Source organism: Pelecanus crispus, chromosome Z (assembly GCF_030463565.1).
Source record: "Pelecanus crispus isolate bPelCri1 chromosome Z, bPelCri1.pri, whole genome shotgun sequence".
NCBI classification, from domain to species: Eukaryota; Metazoa; Chordata; class Aves; order Pelecaniformes; family Pelecanidae; genus Pelecanus; species Pelecanus crispus.
In genome coordinates this window covers 54,784,526-54,804,727 of record NC_134676.1, presented here as the reverse complement: position 1 = coordinate 54,804,727, position 20,202 = coordinate 54,784,526, and the positions used below count along the sequence as shown (strand labels likewise).

The following is a 20,202-nucleotide window of genomic DNA, read 5'->3' as shown; positions in this document are numbered from 1 at the left end:
AGGCACACAGACCCCAAAGCCTCGCCAGCAGGGTGCAAGAGGTCTTGGGGCACTGTGCGAGCCCTTCCCTCAAAAGGCAACATAGGGCTGGCTCTGACTTTCTGTACACACTAGCCCATCCAGAAAAGCCTGCCAAGTGGGAAAGGAATATACCACAGGTATTTCTTATACCTGCTCCATGCACAAAAGAGAAGGAGCCAGAAATGCCTGCTGTGAGCAGGTAAACAGGCAAAACCAACTGAATTCAGAAGGCCAGCAGGGATGATGCAGATTGTCTTCTCCAGTCTTTGTTTGCCAGGCTCTCTGCTCACAGCCAGTTCCACCTGATTTCTGGAGTCGTCGTTGGGGGAATGACCATCTGACCATTACAGGAGATACCCTGTGCAGCTTTTGCAACCCCCAGGACCAGGATGCACTTGTGCTTTCTGACCCAGGCCCCTGCCATCCTCTCCTGCAGCCACTGTCAGAAGCAACCCTGCCTGAAGACATTTCTTCACCTCTGGTAGCAGCACAGTTGATCCCAGGTAGCCAAGGAAACCCCAGTCACACCTCCGGGCAAAGACGTGCTCAGTCTTTGCAGTCAGAAGTGCTCAGTCAGAAGTTCAGCATCTCCCCAGTCACTCAGCACCGGTCCACCAGCTCTGCCCCTGGGACCACAGCAGTCAGCCAGGCACCAGCTCTGGCTCCCACCGTATGCGGTGTATTGGAGGGAGGAAAAACAACAGAAGTAGCAGAACCCTACAAAAATAAAAGAGGTTACAGAGGCAACAGATGCCAGACATCACAGGTGTCTGCATGCAGTCCTGATAGGTGTTAATGTGCCTGTGCTTTAGACCCAGGTGTGTCTCTGTGTCATTGCCTTCTGCCAGGTTTGGATGGGGTGCGACACATTGCTATATACCGCTCCCAGTTTGCTGTTTAGGTGATTACCTGAAGGTTGACCCTTCCCTGGAATTGTTGCTTGCATACAGATCTACACTACTTCACCATCTCCCATTTGCCACCCTCCCCCAAAATCCAGATCTTGACATTTTCTCCTCTCTTCATGCATGGATCTGTAACACCTGGCGAGGCAAGGATAAGGGCTCTGATCACTGAGTGCCTGTAGCTCCTTGCCAGGCTCAAAGCCCACATGCCCCTGATGTCTCACGCATTTTCCACCTTCTGACAAGGATGCAGCAAGGATGCCAGAGTAGTACCCCAAGAAGCCAGTGGGTTAGTGCACGGCATGGCATGTCTGCCGATATCACTCTCAATTTCAAATTCCACTGGTTTGTACAACAAACATTCTTCTAACAAGCCAGCATACATTATTCATAAAACAGCACAGAGCTGTTCAGCAGCATATGGAACCGATGAATGTTGTTTTGGTGTGGGTGGAGATAGGGTTGATAGGAATGTTTTAGGGGGAAGGAAAGGAGATCATTTCACCCAGGGAATTTCAAGTGCGTCACCAACTGGAGGAGAACATTTCTAAGAGAAACTCCTCTGTTAAAAATCTGGTTTGTATGGAGAAGGGGGGGAGGGGGAGAAAGAAAAAAGGAAGGAAAGATTGTGCCAGATATATCATCATAAAACAGAAAAGGATAGTTAGCTCGGGCTCCTGAGGGCCAAGAAATTAATGCCACACAAGAAATGCATCCTCTGTAAAATTGATACATCGGGGTTGCTAGAAAAGATTTGTTCTGTACTTGCTGGAGTGTTTCATCAGCGTTACTGGTAAAGGCAGCATACTGAATTATTATGGGTGAACAGAGAAAAGGCTAGAAAAGTGTTTCTTGACAATGGAGCACCTGCACAGGCTATTTCAGAAATTGTTTTATTGGCCCTGTGCATTTGCAGGCAGGACAGGCACAGGCACTCTGCAATTCAGTCCATGGCTGCGGGGAAAACAGAGTCTGTCGGGAGGAGAGTCTGCTGAGCATGCTGGGTCACACGGATGATCCTACGGTCCTCTGACTCACCTTGCATGCAGCCTGGGTTTGAGTCTACTCTCCCAAGAACAACACTACACCAATCCACAGTATCCTTTTTGCAGGTTTTCCTGCTGGCCTGAGGCCATGATACCTGCCTATAATACACGCACAGGATGCATCACCCAGTGGAGCCTGTATACGTACGTGTGCACAGAAGCACTACCTGATGTTTTTCACGGAGATGATGGGTTCTTGGGCTACCTAGCTTCTTTGACACTAGCAGCAGGCAGATCTCATATGCAGGCACCATGCTGGTGCCTTGTTCACACTGGCTAGAGTATGAGGATAGATAATACTCTCTAGCTCAGCAAAACAGGCTGAGTCACGTAAGTGCTAAGTATCAGAGGAGTATGTTTCTGAGGCACTAACGGGTTAAATCTGTCTCCTGCCCTAAGCCAGCTGAAGTAGTCACAGAAACAGGTCTTGAGCATTATAATTACTTTGTATGGGGAGCAGACAAAATACAAGGCAGTCCAGACACAAAGCGGGAAACACACCCACAGAAACATGGAAGAGGACAAGTCTACAAATCAAGCCCTGCTTGAGACCAAGGGCATCTACATAGCACCGCTGTCCAGAAAGCCCAGCCTAGAAATGAAGACATTTTGTGAGAGGTGATGTACAAGCACATGCACACAATGTACACTGATAAAAAGATCTCCTTTGTAACGCTACACATTGGCAACAACTTCCAGGTCTCTTCCACCAACATAACAGAAGAGCTAAAGCTCAAATATAAATCTGTTCTCTAAATCGGTGACATCTTAGCAAAATAGATGGGCAGACAAAGAACAGAAGGGGGAACAGACATATGGAGAGAATAGGATTGCCCAAAATCACAAGACCAATCAGTGGCAGAGCCACTTGTCATCTTGCAAATTAGGCAGGCGTCACTGATGGGCATGTAGGGATCTTCTCAGCCCTCCATAACACAGCTTTTACAGGTCTTAGATGTTCTACAGACCCAAATACCTTTGTATGAAATAAGGAAACAGCACTACAAACAAAAACAGCTGCAGTATGCTTCCCAACTTACTGAGCTAGGCAGGAGGAGAAGTGGGTATCTCTCACACAATGACCTACAGCACTCAGGAGGCAGATATGTAAATCCCACAGAGGGATGAACACAGAGTGTTCATTACTGCAGTAGCTAACTAACTGTGTCAGATACCATTCCTGGGAGAAAGTCCCTGCCCTGAGGACATTTCACCATGCATACACAGAGGACACAAAGCCTGGGAGAAGCAACAGAGGTACAGAGATTAAGTGATTCACCTGATGTCAAAAGACCCAAGTTTCTGCCATATGCAGAGACTTTTCACACATAAATCCTCCCACTGAATACCATGCAATTATTCCCATGCCTAGGGTGAAAATGATCGCAAGAGCAGGGTCCCAGAGCACCTGCAAGATGCAGCCTTTACTTTGGCATTTGCTGGAGTAGCAGATACTGCATCAGCAACAGCCTGAGAACGATGGCCATGCTATTTCTCTGCCACAACCTTAGCAGTACGCTATTTCTTAGTTATGGTCAGTAAGGCCCTCAAAATGGAGGTTCCTGAAACTGGACTGAATAAAATACTACATTTATTTCTATCTGCATTACTTTGTGATTAAAGCTCTGCAGCTGAGGCTCTGAAATACCATACAATCTGTAAGCCAGCAGAGAGTGATCTGCTAGGAACTACTGTGCAGCATTGGGATCTTTTCCTCATAGCAGAGGAGGTTTCTTTCAGGACAGATCCAAGATTTAGGGAAGGGACAGTACAGGAAGATCCATGCATGTGCCTGCTTGTTTGCATGCACACGGACACAAGACATGGTTAAATGCCTCTGGCTGATGCTCTGAAATATTTCAGCCTCACTCAACACACCTTTGCAAATGGTTATATCTTCTAATCCCAAGACAGAATCAATTTGCAGCAGGAATGGAATTAGAGGCATAGTCAGTCACTGCATAAAGTTCATCCAACCCTTGGAGACACGGAGCACCTTTGGGAGGGAGACAGCTATTAAAGCTCTTGCCAGGGGTTTCCAGGTGCCTCTCAGTTATTGAGCAGGAGTGAGAAATGAGGAAAGAAGCGATACTGCATGGAGTGGGAGTGGGGATTGTTCGCCTAGGAACTGTACAACTGGGCTGGGCTGGGTGAGGAGATGCTGCACACAGCCACTGTAGCAGCTGGGCATGCCTGTGCTACCGACTGCTATAAGACACTAATGTATTCCTATAAATGCACAAGTGATGCCTTCCTAATAAATACTTGATGGCAATATTTAATCATGCATGCAAGTGAGACGATATTTTTACCTAGCATCCACACCTACTAAACCACAGAGCTGTAGAGAAGGAGCAAAACTATTTTTTCTACGGAAAATCATTCCCATTAAACAGATAGTCCCAAGGACATCACTTCCCAACTCCGGCACCTTTCCCGAGAGCAGAGCTCCGATTAGCATTCTCACAAGCAAGTTTTCACTGTTTACTATTGCACCAAGCTCAGTGACAGGGCATTCCTCTAAGACCCAATCACTATCACACACCAGACCTCTTTCACCTTCAAGTCTCTCCTCAAGCCTAGAGACTTTTTTTCTGACCTGACAACAATTCTGTGATCACTGCAGATCATCCAGTGCCCTTAATTCCTGCAGAGCGTAACCTTTTCAACACCACCACCTCCACTCCTAGCAAAGAGAAACACTATGAATATTTAGTTATTTACCTTGCTTTCTTTAGTAGAAAACTCAGAGGAGTTGGAGATTTTCATAGATTTTGACCGATGGGACTGCCGCCAGAGAGATTCTTCTCGGGAGTATTTCACCGAACCTGTGGCTCTCACCCGGACTTTGCTGGTGCTCTGAACACTGTTAACTCCAATCATTTCCAAAAGTGAGCGTATGGGATGGGGGAGAAGAAAGCTAATGGCACTTCCCAATCCCCTGCAGAGGACCTGGAAAAGGTTATGTGTGGAGAGCCCAGGCTCAAGCAATCAATGTTTGCTTAAAGCACACTAGGCTGTTTTCTCCAGCATCTTCAGGCACACTGTTTGGAGCCAGCCTGATTGTTCCAGGCATTGCTCACGTCACTGGACGGGGAAGGAAAAAAAAAAAAAAAAAAAAAAAAAAAAGGAAAAAAAAAAGAAAAAGAAGAGGCTGATAGAAACTCCTCCCCTGCTCCACTCCCCTCTCCAGCATCGACTCCCCCTTCATACACACACCAACAGCGAGAGGGAGAGAGGTGGAGAGAAAGATGCTAGAACAAATGCCAGCAGATCAAGCAAGAGATTCATTTTCAGTTCACACGGCCACACTTCCCTGCCTGCAACAGCCTGCCATGCTCATTACTGCCTGAAATAACAAAGGACACTGTAAAAAGAGTCTTCAATCACCTGCCAGCTACAGGCTTCTGGATGTGAGAAATACCAATGGATTCCCAAAGCACTGGAGAAACGAGTGAAAGCCCACAACACCATAACAAAGTTCTGGCAAGCCCCAGGCCGATGCCCCAGCAAATTCCCACAACTCTAAGCATTTGCATTCATTAGCCAGAGTCCTTGAGGTGCCTTCCCAGGGGGCCAAGGGATACCAAGAGTACTTTCATGCTCTAAGAGGGGCTTAGGGGAAAAGAGGTGACTTTCCCAAGGTGACCAGAGCAAACCAGTGGCAGAGCTGTGAGCAAGCAGCTGGGGACCCATCTCCCCCCTCGGCATCCAGGAGAGCTTAGCCGTACCCCTCCGCAAGCAAACGGCACGCTCAGGCGGCTGACCCCGTGAGCAGTGCCACTCCCGAGCGGTACCCTATTCCTCCCCAGTGGGAAACCCACACCACCCAGTGACAGGAGGGCCACTGCCATGGCCCACACATGCCGGAGGCACCGCTCCCACCCACGCAAGCCCGGCTCCGCGGGTCAGGCGCACTCCCGGCGCCTGGAGCCGCTCTCCCCCGCGCAGGGGGCGAGGGGAGGCCGGCACCAATGGCAGCCGGCGCTCCTACCAGGGGTGGATACGCTATATAAGGGAAAAGAGAGATGTTTACCTCAATGTTGCAAAAGCACCATCATTTCTGGCTCCTGGAGACCCAGAGCGCAGCAGACTGCATTGCCATGGCAACCCGCTCCGATGAGAGAGAGAGATCTCTGCTCTGCACGGGGTCGTGGCAGCTGCCAGCACACGCCAGGGCAGGTGGAGCAGTTCGTGCAAGCGCCAAGGCAGAAGTGGACAATGGGGACATCATCCCGAACTCAAGAGGCAAAGAGCTTGTGCAGAGGGAGCACGAGGAGCTGGAAGACCGTGTGGCAAGGGGACCTCACTGCGGGCTGACACCAGGTTCAGCAACCCAACCCGTGCTGCCAGCCCACCAGGCAGGGCAAGGCCAGCAGCAGCAGGGTCGCGGTCTGGGAGGACACCAGAGCCTCTTGTCCCCCTCCCACCATGATGCACAGGCAGCTGCAAGTCAGCACGTGCAGCCAGGGACGAGGGGCTGCTGCCCTGGCTCACCGACACGAACATCCCACACTGAAACACACTGGGCAGCTGAAGGCCGGGTGAAGGGGCTCCGGCCCCCGTTCACACCTGAGTTCAGCTGAGACACGTTAAGGCAGAGCGACAGTTTGCTCACCCTACGTCAGATGCGTGACAGCACCCTGGAGTAGATAAGAAGCAGATGAATTGAGTGGTCTTTCCCCCTGGTTCCCTCTCTTGCAATCAGGGATTTACATCCTTAGTGGGCAAATGGCTAGACAACTACATTATTGTCGTAGTGCATTTTTGCTTGTAAAAGACGTTCCTGCCTCCCCAGTATGTGGCAGCCCGTCAGTCAGCAGTCACCCTTTGATTGCGTTACCCCTAAGGATGCAACAGATGCAAATCCTGTGACAGATTGCAATTGGTGTGGACCACGCTGAAGGACAACGCTCAGTGGAACAGAGAACAAGGGACCTAAATACCAATATAAAAACTGTTCCTGGGGTGACAAACCTCTGATTCCCCACAGATCCTGCCTTTGTCCTGGCTGAGGTACAGACTTCTTCCCACCTGGCAAACAAGCAAAATGCATTCTCATTTCCACAACAGTTGCCTCTAGCAAGCCCACCCCAACCTCAGACATTAAAATCAAATCCTAGACGTGTTCCATCCTTTTTACACACATCTGTCATTGCTAGGGGCTACCTGAAGGAACAGAGGGCCCTTTTTCTCTGGCAACAAGCAATTGCATGCTCTAAGTTACTTGTGCCACTTCCTAGAAAAGGTTTTATGTTACTTAACCTGCCTGAAATTATCCACTGCTAGTGGAAAAGCTTTTCAAAGAAAATCTCTTCTTAGAGGAAATTTTCACTGCAATCAAACAGCTCCAGATGAGCTAAGCAGCAGGTCTCGACAGGTGCTACGTAAATGGCCACAAATCACTCCGTATCCTACCAGCCCCCTGCCTAGCAGATTATTCTTGCTCTTGGATTTATAAGGCCACCTCCCCAAGCACCCTCAACACATCTGAAATAATTATATTCCCTAAATATCACACACAGACCTAGGCCAATGTGAATTACGCAGACCAATTTGATTATTAAACACAAGCTAGACTGAATCACAGCAACATTTCTCTTCTGTTGCCCACAGCACACCACCATCGCTGCTGCCTAAGTGCAGCAGTTCTCCACCTAGCATCCTCTGACCTGAGGTTAGCAGATCCTCAGGCAGGACAGGAACCTTAATTCATAAGGGAACAGGTCTGGTTCAGCTGTAACCACACAGCAGTCCAAAATGCCAAGGGTGACAGGCTGCATCTTGTTCAATTTTTTTTTTCTTTTTTCCAGTGGAGCATGGAAAACACTTCTCTCAGCTCACACTCTCCAAAAGAGAGAGTCTCTTGAGATCACGCTTTTGAAGCTTTAAATGTCTTCAGCTTAGGGATTCGTCTCAGATTTCATCAGTGCCCCTGATTTTCATCTGCAAGTGATAATACAATCTTGTACTCCTGACTGAGCCAGTAGCCCTGTGTACACAGTGACTGTCTTCTTCTGGGGAAAGACCATTCTCAAGCATTAGAGAAGTCCCACCATTTTAGAAATTAGCATGCACACAGGACTGATTTCTGTCTGTAACTGAGCAACAGGGATTTCTGAGGGAGAAGTGGGTTGTTAACATCAATAGAGGGATAGAAGGGATTTTTTTTTAAAGAGGGGCTGATATGGCTGTGCAATACCAGAAAAATAAAAGCTGTTCACACCCAGGGGACCCTCCAGGTGTGTTGAGAAGTCATGATCAGAGGCCAGCAAAGAGGTGGTGGGAAAGGGGCAGAATGCAGATATTCAGTCAGCATTTCGTCTGAACAGCCGAGTGACACCACCGGCGTGACCGAAAGGATGGTGACCCTATTTTATGAACCTTCCCTACCTGCACCTCTGAGGAGAAAACCATAAACCAGCAGTAGAATTCGAAACTTTGGGCCAAAACAGATGCAGGATGGGAAAACCAGAGTCTCTACTATTCCTTCCATCTCACCCTTTTAAAGCAACCTGAAAGCTTTTCACTTGTCACAGTGTCACAGGCACTATGGCAGACTACATCAGCCACAGAGGAAACAGGCAGCTGTTCCAACTTACTGTGCAATAAGCTCCTTCCCTTCTCTTCCTCCCACCGGTCAAGTTTCCCTAGGAGGCCAAACATACTCAGTCCTTGCTTGGTCCTCCTAACGTCATTCAGCAAATGAACAAACACAAGATGAAAAACTGTGGAATTCAAAGTGAAATCAATACTGGCTTTTTAGGGACCAAACCCAAGGACAACATTACTGTCTCTGAAGAACTCCAGTGTCCTCATACAAAGCCGCAAGAATCCATTAGCATCATTCAAGCCTGATTCCAGTGACAAAAATACCAACACCAAAGCCAACAAACTACATAAACACACATGTATCAATTACCTGAAATATACTCTCAAGAGCCAGTAACATATTTGTCTAGCATAAAAAAGTGGCACTATTTAATGCTGCTATTCAATACTGTTTGTTAAATAAACAACATTAAATCTTTCATAAGATTACTCTCCTTCTTCCCTCATCCTTGGTTTTTTCTTCTCCCCAAAATGGACAGGGTCGGGAAAGTTAATTCTGCTGGATTCTACTCATACATGACAGCTACAGAACTAGAGCTCAACAACTGATCAACAGTAACGTTATTGAACCGACATTCCTGTGATATTAAAATAATGATTTCTGAGGTCTGCTGACCAGGGGGAGCTGACAATTAAGATTAAATCTAAACATCTCCAACTGCCATCCCTGTCAACAGCAGAAATACTAGAGCAACCACTGCATTTCTACATGCATAAGCAACCAGGTCAGCAGGAACCCTAACACCGTAACAGCAGGTATGGTGGGAGAATGACGGATATTGACAGAAAATTTCAAAATTATTAACCAAAATTATCCACCTAGCTTTCCCCGTGAGAGACTCCTATTCTCCACCAACCACAGTACAGTATTACCAGGCATTTACAGAGATGCTGAGTTTTACCCCCGTTGAATTTACCAGCAAAAGCATCTGTTGATGTCTTCAAGAAAGAATCTTTCATTTTCTTATGGTTTATATTGCAGTGCATACACCTGTGCTATAGGCTCTGAAGGAATCCCTGGGGATGACTCTGATTTCTCTTACAATATGGAAAGTAATCCTTACAATGGAAAGCGGTCAAATTACTACAGCCCAGAAAGCTATCCCGTGTCAACTAGGCTATTGTAGCTGCATAAGCATGTGCTTTCAGATCACCTCAACCATAAAGCAAAGCACATCAACTCATAGCACCAGGAAAACACAAGCATTGCACCTATGACCCCTTGAGGGCAACTGAAATCTGTATGTTTTACTTTACAGGAGAAACGGTCTAAAAGCACATCCACAAAGAGCTGGCTTGTGGTCACAGACACAAGCCTTTATGACTGACGTTTTATATCAGTAAGCCTCTAAAAGTGAGTGGAGTGACAAAACCATATTGGCTGATGGAAGACCAAATCAATCCTGGTATCACTGTACCTCACTGGGATCCATGCTGCATCTTGAGCCAAAAGAAACCACTCCTAAGATAAGTGCCCTGCTGAGAATGGTGGGAGACCACAGGTTTGATGAAAACAAGCTCTTTGATAACAACAGGGGTGCAAAGAAACTGTGCCCCCTCTATCCTGGATGGCATTGCAAGTGAAAAGATGCCATTACCCATCTCATTTTCCTCGCAGCATATCTGAAAACAGCTCTGTGTCACAGACTAGCTGTTGCGTTTCCTGGCAAAGCACTATAGTCTCCAGGGGAAAAAAGTTTCTCCTCTTGCATTTCTCTTTTTAGGAACTATCGTCTACTGCCAACAGGGCTGACAGAAATTAAGTGAGCCACATAGGCACCAACTAACACAGACCACCAAGTTCCTCAAGTTAAAGCTGCCAAATATAGCTACAGAAAACAGCAGCACCTCGAACAAATCCATAAAAGCACCAAAAACCTAAAATTCTGCAAGGCTGTGAGAGAAACCCACAGGGAGGTGAACCAAGCACTCTCTTGCATGAGCTGCAAACAACCCCTGCCTCTGTCCCTGCAGTGAGCATGCTTAGAGTCAATGACACTGAAATAAACCCCTCACCACCCGGCACTCCTCCAGAGATGTGTGTAAAAAAGGGAAAAACAACCACCCTTCAATGCTTCCCTCTGATTCAGACAGCAAACACAGTAAGGGGGAAAGGGGGTCCAGGTCACTCTGAGAACCACACATTTCACATGGGTGCCACCTGCACTTGCAAGCATTGCAGCATGGAAGGAGCAGCACTGGGGGGAAAACAGGCATAACCTTTGACATCCCTTTCCTCCACAAATGCACGTACCTATGGAGTGATGGACAGCTGTCTTGCCCCAAAAGCAGGAGAAATCCTTCCTAACCCTCGTGACTCCTGCCAGAAACCATCTGTCAGCAGGGCAGAAAATAGGTGGCTTGATTTGCCCCATGTTTGTACCAGGATCTTACAAATACTTCATCACCCAAGGAAGCATGACCTTGGAAGGAATCTAAATGTTCCATTTAACAACACAGGAAAGGAGGAAGAAAAAATAAATCAAGATTTAAGGAGTAACCCAGCGCTCTTTCTTGAAAGAAAACAGTGTAACTGGGTCAGAGAGACAACAGTCCAATGTCATTTGAAAAATGTGCTGGCAACAGAAGGAAGGAATACCGAAGATTTATATAGCAATAATTCTAAAACTGGTGGAAGCAATGTTTTCTCCTCTTCTCTCTCTCTTTTTTTTTTTTTAAATATGGTATAAATTATATTCCTACTCCTCCTTCCCTCGAGTTGCAGCACAGAACTTAAATTTCAAGCAGATCAGTGGGTGGAAGATCAAAGAATGTTTTTCAGAATTTGTTTTCTACCTACATGGAGGTGGGAGTAATATGTCATCGGGACCAAAATGTATGTGTGACATTGTATTAGAGATTTCCCAGCTCAAAAAGAGCCCAAAATTCCTCCTTTAAAGTGGCAGAGCATGTCATTCCTGGAGACTACCAGTCTGTATCCTCCACACTGACAGCACAAGAAATGGGAAGCTCTGAACGGCGACATTCATCCTCAGGAGCTGCTAAGCATTTCAGTTAAACCAGGGGACTACTGACAGCCTTGGCTATCTGACAGGCTGGAGAAGGTAAAAATCAAGTGATTCACTTGCCTGATCAATGTGGACAAGACACTACAGCGACCTTGCCTCCACAGGTGAAAATTAAACCCCTAAACATTCATTAGGAGCTTGGTATTGAGCCACATAATTGCAGCTAGTAGTAATGGAAATTCTTAGCTGACCCTGCTTGGGTTTCACTCCCTGCTGACCCAAAAGCCTGGTGGGCTAGGTGAGATCTTTTGAATAACAATCAGAAAGCAAGAGATGAAAGGTTGGAGGAGCAAAAATAATTCAGAGAAATGCAGATCATGAAAGCAGAAACAGGCCCATCCTGTAATGGCTGCTTTCTAGCAACATAAGCAATTCCTAGTACCACCCCTAGACCACGCAGAGGAATTCCTGCATCACCATTACAAAATTTTGTGATTTAAGACTTTTCTAAAGTTCTGCCTTCCCTGCTCAGGGACAGAGGGTTGGTGGAGAGCATTAGGCTTTTGCTATTATCTTATGTTGCTTTCCTTGACACGATACCTGGGCTATTTGACTTGAGCGAAGTGCATAGATTTCAGATTTCTCTCTTTATATGCATCAAAGCAAGTTCCTGGAACACAAAAAGAAAATACATATGCATTTCAGGGGCAGGGGAGTGTCAGGATCTCTGTTACTCATGGGACCCAAAGCAATGCACCCACCATCATAACCTGGTTTAAGTCACAGTTCTGAACAGGTGTGCTTTAACTGGTTGTTACTCTTAGACAGGACAAATCATGACACCCAAAAAATCACAAGCCAGAGGAAAACAAGGGTTATTGCAGCAGGAAGGTCCTTGCTGAGGATGGAGGAGAGCAAAGACAAGCCAGGTGTTCCCTTCAGTCACTACAGCTCTGTGGCGCTTCGGAGAGTGAAAGGAAAGTATGCTTTCGCAAACAACTGTTTAAGACAAGGATTAATGGTTTTATCCTGACTTTTATACTGCCAGATTAGACTCTGTTGTCTCCTAGCAGCTGAAAGGGGCCTTCAGTAACAGATCTTTCATTTCAAACAGATCAGAAATGGCTGCCCCAGAAACATTATCCCAACAGAAGTATTTTTAACAGGAAAAACTTCATTTTGGGGAAGAAACAAGGAGGCAAGCTCTGCTCCTGCTGAGCAGACCTCTGGCTTCTTTAGTGGACCAGAGACACTTGGTCTCCTCTGCCTCCCTCCACTGCCCACAGCCACAGGGTGCTCCAGCAGTCAGTGCTGTCCTCCCGGGGCCCTTCTGGCATGCTGCCATATGCTCCCATCTCCCAAAATGCATCAGGCTCCCATCTCCGTTCAGCAACAGCAGGAAGGTGGGAATTCCTTGCCAAACAGCCTCAGCCATGAAATGGAGGAAGTGTGGATACTGCAGATGAGAGCAATTAGGGTGTACACAGCAGTCTGGTTAGTGTGATTTCCTCTGCGTAAATGTGGTAGGGGGAAGTTAGCCACCTGATGCTCACTCCCTTCTCTCTCTCAGGTATCTTTCATACCTGAAATGATTGGAACGGATGAAGCAAGATGCTAGTAATTCTTTTTAAATTGAGTGTTTGTTTTGGAGGGCTTTTAAAGGGGGAGAAAAAAAAGGGAAAAAAGGAAAAAAAAGGAAAAAAAAAAAAGGAAAGAAGAAAGAAAAAAAAGAAAAAAAAAGAGAGGAGGCAGAAAGACAGTGGCAAAAAAAAAAAATCCTTAATTAAAGTGCAGGGAACTGACAGCAAAATGAGATAAACCCTACCTTGCAGCTTCTATAGGAAATTGCATATCCCAGCAATCCTGATCAAGACTTCAAATCATTTAGGAAATTAAGGGGGACTGGTTCTTCAGAAGAGTTCAGTACCAGCAACTCCCACTTAATTTGGTCACTTCATTACAGTGCTTCTCCAGGAGATAAGACCTAGCCAAAAAACAGCCTTTGAGAAAAAGCAGATCTTTTCTGCAGGATTGGAGTCTTATCTCCATCAGCAGCCCCTGCTGGGATGGCTCTAGCCAAGTCCCCGTAGAGCATCCCAGGTCCCTCAGCATGATGGAGAGGCTCCCTGAGAACACGATGGGTCAGCAAAGAGCTACCACCTTCTACCAGAAGACACACAGCCAGGTATGACCCCCCCCGCCATCCAGTGTTCACGTCGTGGGGCAACACAGCCACCAGAGTCAGCCCACATCAGAGGTTGGGTGATGCCCTTGACTCCGTGAATGAGGTACCTTGGAGACTGCAGATGCAGAGGACATTGACTTGTGCAGGACAATATGCGCAGGTGGTACTTAGCACACTGCCTAATGACAGAGTGCCCTTCCCAAGACCATGCCTAACAACAGCAGGGATCCGTTTCCTCAGAGGTGACTCCTTGCAGGCTCTCTGTGGGCCGGGGCAGACATTTTCTCTCCTTGCGTAAGAAAGGCCTCATCACTGCCACCTTGCTTGAGCAGAGTCTCACACACCTTGCCACAAGGTGACAAGAGGAAGACACAGTGGCCAGCACTGAAGTGAAACAAGCGTGCATGGCCAAAATTAGGCTCTTTCCAAGCCAATCTCCTCCTCTTCTCATTCCAGACAATCTCACAAAGCACAGCTTTGAAGAAGGCTATGGTCACATAATGCAAACCCAGAGTATCATCAGTGAAGATGGTATCACTGCACCAGATTAAAGCTGGTGGGAGCACAGGAGGAAGGAACCAGACCACAGATAAACTGCTCCTACACTGTAGTCATAAGGTTCCTGACATTGCCCCAGACTGATTTCGTTTTCTTTCCAAGCCGGGAGACCCTAGCCATGGCCTCTCTATCTATAGGAATAAAAGAACAACGGTCTGGTCGTGATTCTCTTAGGCTAAGAAGCCACAGGTTGGACTTAGTTGTTTTAACCATTTCTGATGTGGTCAGTGCTCTCTCACTCATGGTGGTGCTGCATGTCTCCTCCAGCTTCCCTCACCAGCAGCAGCAGCATCTGTGGCAGCTAATCCAGGATGTCAGCTACACTCTGAGGGGACGAGCACTGCAGCTGGGTCCCTTTGTCTCTCTCAGTCCCAGTAAACCTGTCACTCGTCCCCACCTGTAAATGCTGATAACTGTGTGATTCACCATCAGTCTCAGGAGCAAGCACTGAGCCTATCCACAGCAGAGTACTGCTGCACTAACTAGAACATGGGCAGCCACAACTCTTGGTTTTAGCACTCCTTCAAGGGCTTCAACTCACCAGGACAAAGGGACCTTTACTACAGGAAAGTATAAGATCAAAGCTGAAATTCAGGATCACCTTGCCTGATCACAGCTTGATATAATATAAAATTATTTGTGTGCTTGGAGTGTGACAGCTCAGAGTCAAAGGATGAGAGTTTCAAAAAGTTTTCTTGCCTTTGGAAAATTTCACTTTCAATAACCTTAATCTGCCTGGATTTAACAGACCTGACTCACCTTCTACAGCAGCCAGAGCCACAGAGAGAGATGCTTCTGATTTACACCGGAGAAGAGAATCACAGCTTGGGATGCTGGTTCTCATTTACAAGGAATTTGCCCCAGTTTGAAGGTATACAGGAACTCTGCAGTTAAGTATAAACTACCACTCTCAGGTCAGCATGCACTGACAATACATAACTGGAAATCAGGCTACTGTCTCCACATCTAGTCTTTACTAGCAGCTGATGGCAGATTAATGGGATGTGTGACAGGCGGTCGAACTGGAGCTAAGATGGAATAAAAGGGAAGGTACATATATCTGCCTGCCTGGCAAAGTACTGAATATATGAATACTGCAAGCAGATCCCATGGGGAGAACCACGCTTTTAATCACGGTTTGGTATATTTGCCTTTATGGGTCCCAACTTTAAAAGCAACCTCAGATCTGACAAAAGGAACAAGGAAGAGGAAAAAGAGATGGATCTTTGTGCAGATGGGTGTACAAAAGTGAAACTCTTTTCAGTGTTAATGAACAGACAGAAAGACACAAGGTGAGCAAGATCATATTAGCATTTCTCATTTCCATCTCTAGCCAGAGTAAAATCTCTGTTCTCAAAGCACTATCAGTGACACACAGAGAATCACGTCCCAAAGGCCTTATGGTGTTTACCAAAGCATCATTATTGTTGGGAAAAAACTTAATAAAACAGAGATGGCTCCCTGATGGGAGTGGAAAGGAGCAATCAGATCTCATGTCGGAAGTTTTCTGAGGCTGATCACACAGAAGACAGAAGTGTCCCTCCTCACACGCTGATGCTATTTTCCTATCCAGACAAAACAAAAGCTCAGGGCCATACTCTGTGTTCAGTAGCACTAAGGGTAATGGGGTTGGCTGAAGGCTACTTCTGATTTCTGCCTGTCTGCTGACCGTCCTGGGTAGCCCAAGCAGTATTTGCACCCCTGACACTGTCAATTGGGTCCACGGTAAATGCTGCAGAGAGCTTCCCAAGCCCCGGGCGAATGATACCTGCAAAGATGTAAGCACTTGCTAACATCTCCCCTCCGTCGTCTTCCCCCTCCAGCAGCACTCAGCTTTGCTTGGGGGCTTGGCACAGTCAGAGAGCTTCATAGAGGGGTGCAGCAGAGCCACGAGGGGAATGCAGAAAGCCTGGTGAGGCAGAAAAGCCCACTAGCTTCCCCAGGGGTCTGCACTGTTCACCAGTGGGTGCTCAGGACCTCGCTCCCACGGGGGGACACTGCCACCCTGTGGAAACAGGCCTTCTGCTCCCGGCGGCTGGGGAGGATGCGGGGAGATGGCTCGCAGCCTCACCAACACGCATTAGTTACACTGCTAATGCACCGGCAAGCCGTACACGCTTTGGCGCTGTGCTGCAGGAGGGCTCCGTGAATTTAATTTATTGGGACTAATGCAAATTTAATTTCTGCTAAGTCTTTGTAATCACCTATGTAGTGGCAGGGTGGCTGCTTGCGGGCACAGCAATGTAGCTACAGAAACACAGTTACTGCTACTCACTCCTCCACCGGTAAATTAAAACAACAAGGGGCAGACCATCAGCAAATCTACAGACAAGCCAGATGAGAGACCGAGGCTGGGTGCCACCTCTGTCCCCAAGACATCAGGGCAGCGCACAGAAAAGGGCAGAAAGCCTCAAACGAGGCAGGACACCAACACCAGGTTTCTTCTATCCTACTACAACCAAAAAATCCTGAGCCCCAGTCCTTGCTTTGGGTGGGCTGGCAAAGAGCCAGGCAGCCTTAGTATTAGCAGGTCAGCACTAAACACCAAGATACAGCCCAACTGCATAATTCTGTCAGCAGGAAAATAAACAGCAGGTGAGCACCAGTGGAATTCTCTCATCAGTACACTCAGAAGGTTATTTAAACACAGTCTGGAGACCTATTTATTCAATAAGGGCTGTAATTAGCCTGCAAATTAATCTCAACACATCTCTCTATGGCAGAGCAAGAAATGAGATTCCTTGGGAAAAAAAAAAATTTAAGTGTTGCTGCTGACAGATGAATACTCTGTATCCAGATTTAAAAAATAAAGACATTAAATCTAAAAACAAGGGGGTTGAGTTTATATTCCTAAGTCCTTAGGAAAAACTGAGGCAGGAGGGCCCAGCAAAAAGCTCCCCGAAGAGGCTGGAGAAACTGAAGAAACTACCAATACTAGAAAACCAAGTCTGCTACCTGTAACTATGCAGGTACATCCACATTTCACAATGGACCTGACACAAAACCCACAGAAGAGACAGCAATTCTTTTGATTTACTTCGGTAGGCTTTGGGTCAGCTCTCAGATGCAGCAACCTCTCATTTTTATTTCCATCGCCCAAAAAAAAAATTATGAACTCTAGTGTATGCGCTCCTCTCTTCATTCAAACAGACTGCTGTTTCATGCCAGCAACCAGACAAAAGAGAAATGAAACATTCTCATTATTATTGACAATGAAACAAGATTTGTCCTGCTCAGCCTCTTTCCCTGTTCTTCAGATTTAACTCCTGGCACAAACTTAATGAAGAAAACCTGAAGCAAAGCAGCCTGTGCCAGACAACACATTCTAATCTGAAATTACATCTCCTGCTCTAATGTGAAAACCCCAAAGCACCTTTGATGAAAAAAACACAACACGCCTTCCAGATACACAAAGCTCAGGATTAGCTCTTACGTATTCAGTAGTCAGAACCAACTGCCTGCTTCTGTCCGCTTTAATCAGGAGGCAGCACTCTGGCATGGCGTCATGTGAGCTTACAAGACACACAGCTCTGGAGCTGGCCCACCCCAGGGTTCAGTCTCATCTCTCCACACTGCAGAGAGTCTTGATCACAATCAAGTGAAGGCAAGAGGGAAAACAACAGAATAAACATTGTACAGAGGAGAAACGTCCATCACTTCTCCTGTTTGACAATTAAGATTCAGAAAATGCAAGCAGGGTGTTCTGTTTTGAACAACCTCTCACTAAAAATGAAACCCATGTTCTGCAGTTCATTCCTTACCTTCAACAACCCTTTCGGGAAGTCTTTGCCATCATTCATCCCCTGGAGGTTAGCAACGAACTCTTGGCAGGTCATCTTTTTCCCAATGTTCTGAAAGGGATGGCAGAGAAACACAGCATCATATTCAAGCTCCTTTCCAAAATTATGTAAATAAGCAACATCAGATGAGTTGCATCTCCCTGCTCTTAATTAAGCCCAAGGCAGGCAGCACTAAGGCAGCATTCCCAAGATTACTCGGAGACAAGCATCGTTGTGTGAATATAGTTAGAAAAGGGAAGGTCCATTTGGACCCCAAATCCCACACTCCCATCCGAAAAGAAAACCAGCTAAACACTGGAGGGTAATGAAGAGGGTGATGATAAAGCTCCCTGGTATCTGCATGGTGCCTTATACCCTCATGTCTCCAGAGGCTCTACCACCCTCTGATGGAAAAGCTCTACTTCATCCTGCTGTGGGGCATAAGGAAACAGCCGACTGAGGCCCTTCCCAGACCTTTTTCTTACGATTTCCAATGCTCCCTTCCAGTAGCAACTGCCCTGAGTTGCAATAAGATGCCCAGGAGCAGCCATCACCTTTTCTGATTCACAGGCTGAGGCCGCCTTGACATTTCCATGGGATTTCTCTCTTTTCTCGCTTTGTCTAATTTTCAGACTGGAAGTTGCCCAACTGAGCCATAAACAGGAAAGGAACAGCTATATTCATGTAGGACACAAACTGCTCCATTTGGAGGCTTGAGGCTGCCCTAAACTGTTCTTGGATCCCAGTCTCCATCACCCCTCAGAGAGAGTGCCTGTGCTTGGTCCCCTGGGTGCTAGAAGTTCCATGCTGGCATGCGAGGAGCCTTGTAAGTGGGCAGCAATGACAACACTGAGTTGGTGAAAAAGGAACCCAGAGAGATCTGAGGAAAGGGAAACAGCCTGGGAAGAGTTGTGAGACATGATAAAGGCAGAGGGAAAACACAGGGCCATCTGATGACCATGGTGTCTTTGGGGATGCCACTGCTACCAGTCAGGAGAAGGGTGTGAAGATGACTTCTCCATGGTCAGGGTATGCCATGGCTGCAGAAATACAAGTGGAAAAGCTTTGTGCACAGTGACTTGGGTTAGGAGCAAGAGCCCAAATTAACACAGGAGTGGAGCCCAAAGAAGGGCACCAGTTGGTAATACAGGTCATTCTGTGTTACAGTTACATGACAGCTTGGACTGCACATCCCCTACTTCCCTTCTGTAACGTACGAACAGGGAGAGATGGAAAACCAGCAAACCTTGACCATCAGCCTCATCGAGCCACAAAGGAAGATCCCACAGCCTGTGGTCAGCACAGACCAGAAGAAGGAAGGCAGGCAACTGCCTTCCACAAGAGAGGAGATACTTCTGGAAGGACACACAATGCACTGCTTCCCACACAAGGAAGGCTCCCGCCAACACAGTCTGGCTGTAACCCTGGCTCTCTGGTTGCTAAGCTTGCAGAATACAACTCGTAATTGCAGTCTTTGGGTGCAGGCTGGAGCTTTTCTACTAGACTTGCAAATGCTCCCCTTGCTCCCTGCAACAGACTTCAGCCTGCTTCTGTTTGTTCACAGCTTCCCCATGCTGACCAAAATCAATAGCAGTGTGGCTCATTTCACCCAGTGAGATAATTGGCATAGCAGAGGAATGGCTGTTTTGCTCCACAACCAAAGCTAACATCTCCACACAGGTTCCAGAAGATGTGCCTGGCAGTCTAGAGATATCCTAAATGTCTCTAGCATCACAGTCTGGGTGATGACCTCCCTGCAGAGAAGCAAGCATGCATCTCCAAGACACAGTTAGCAAAAATGATTTAGTTACAAAGAGAATGAAATGTGGCAAGACAGGGATAAATAAAGGGATAAGTAAGAGTTTGTCTACAAGAGTTAAGGGCAAGTGTGAACTGAAGGCAGAGCAGCTGCACTACAGCCCTACAAGCAGTTTTGCTTATTGTGAAATAAGAGTCCAGACTTATGATCAGTATGTCAGAAACAAATGGAGCTCAGTGTAGACAAGCCCTGTGACTCATTTGCTTCCTGCTCTAGGAGAATCATGCTAAGGATGGGGCAGAGCACTATCTTTGTTAGAAAACAGGCAATTAGTGTATATCTGCAAGGGGCTGCATTCCAAGTCAAAA

General features: G+C 46.9%; 1 protein-coding gene across 1 annotated transcript in view; it reads right to left on the bottom strand.

The window, feature by feature from the left end:
* PSD3 (pleckstrin and Sec7 domain containing 3) overlaps positions 1 to 20,202 on the bottom strand; it is a 79,952-nt gene that overhangs the window by 32,152 nt on the left and 27,598 nt on the right. Inside the window, exon 8 of the mRNA XM_075727103.1 lies at positions 18,058 to 18,147. Within this exon, the coding sequence (XP_075583218.1) occupies positions 18,058 to 18,147 (90 nt within the window). The remainder of the gene's footprint in view (positions 1 to 18,057; positions 18,148 to 20,202) is intronic.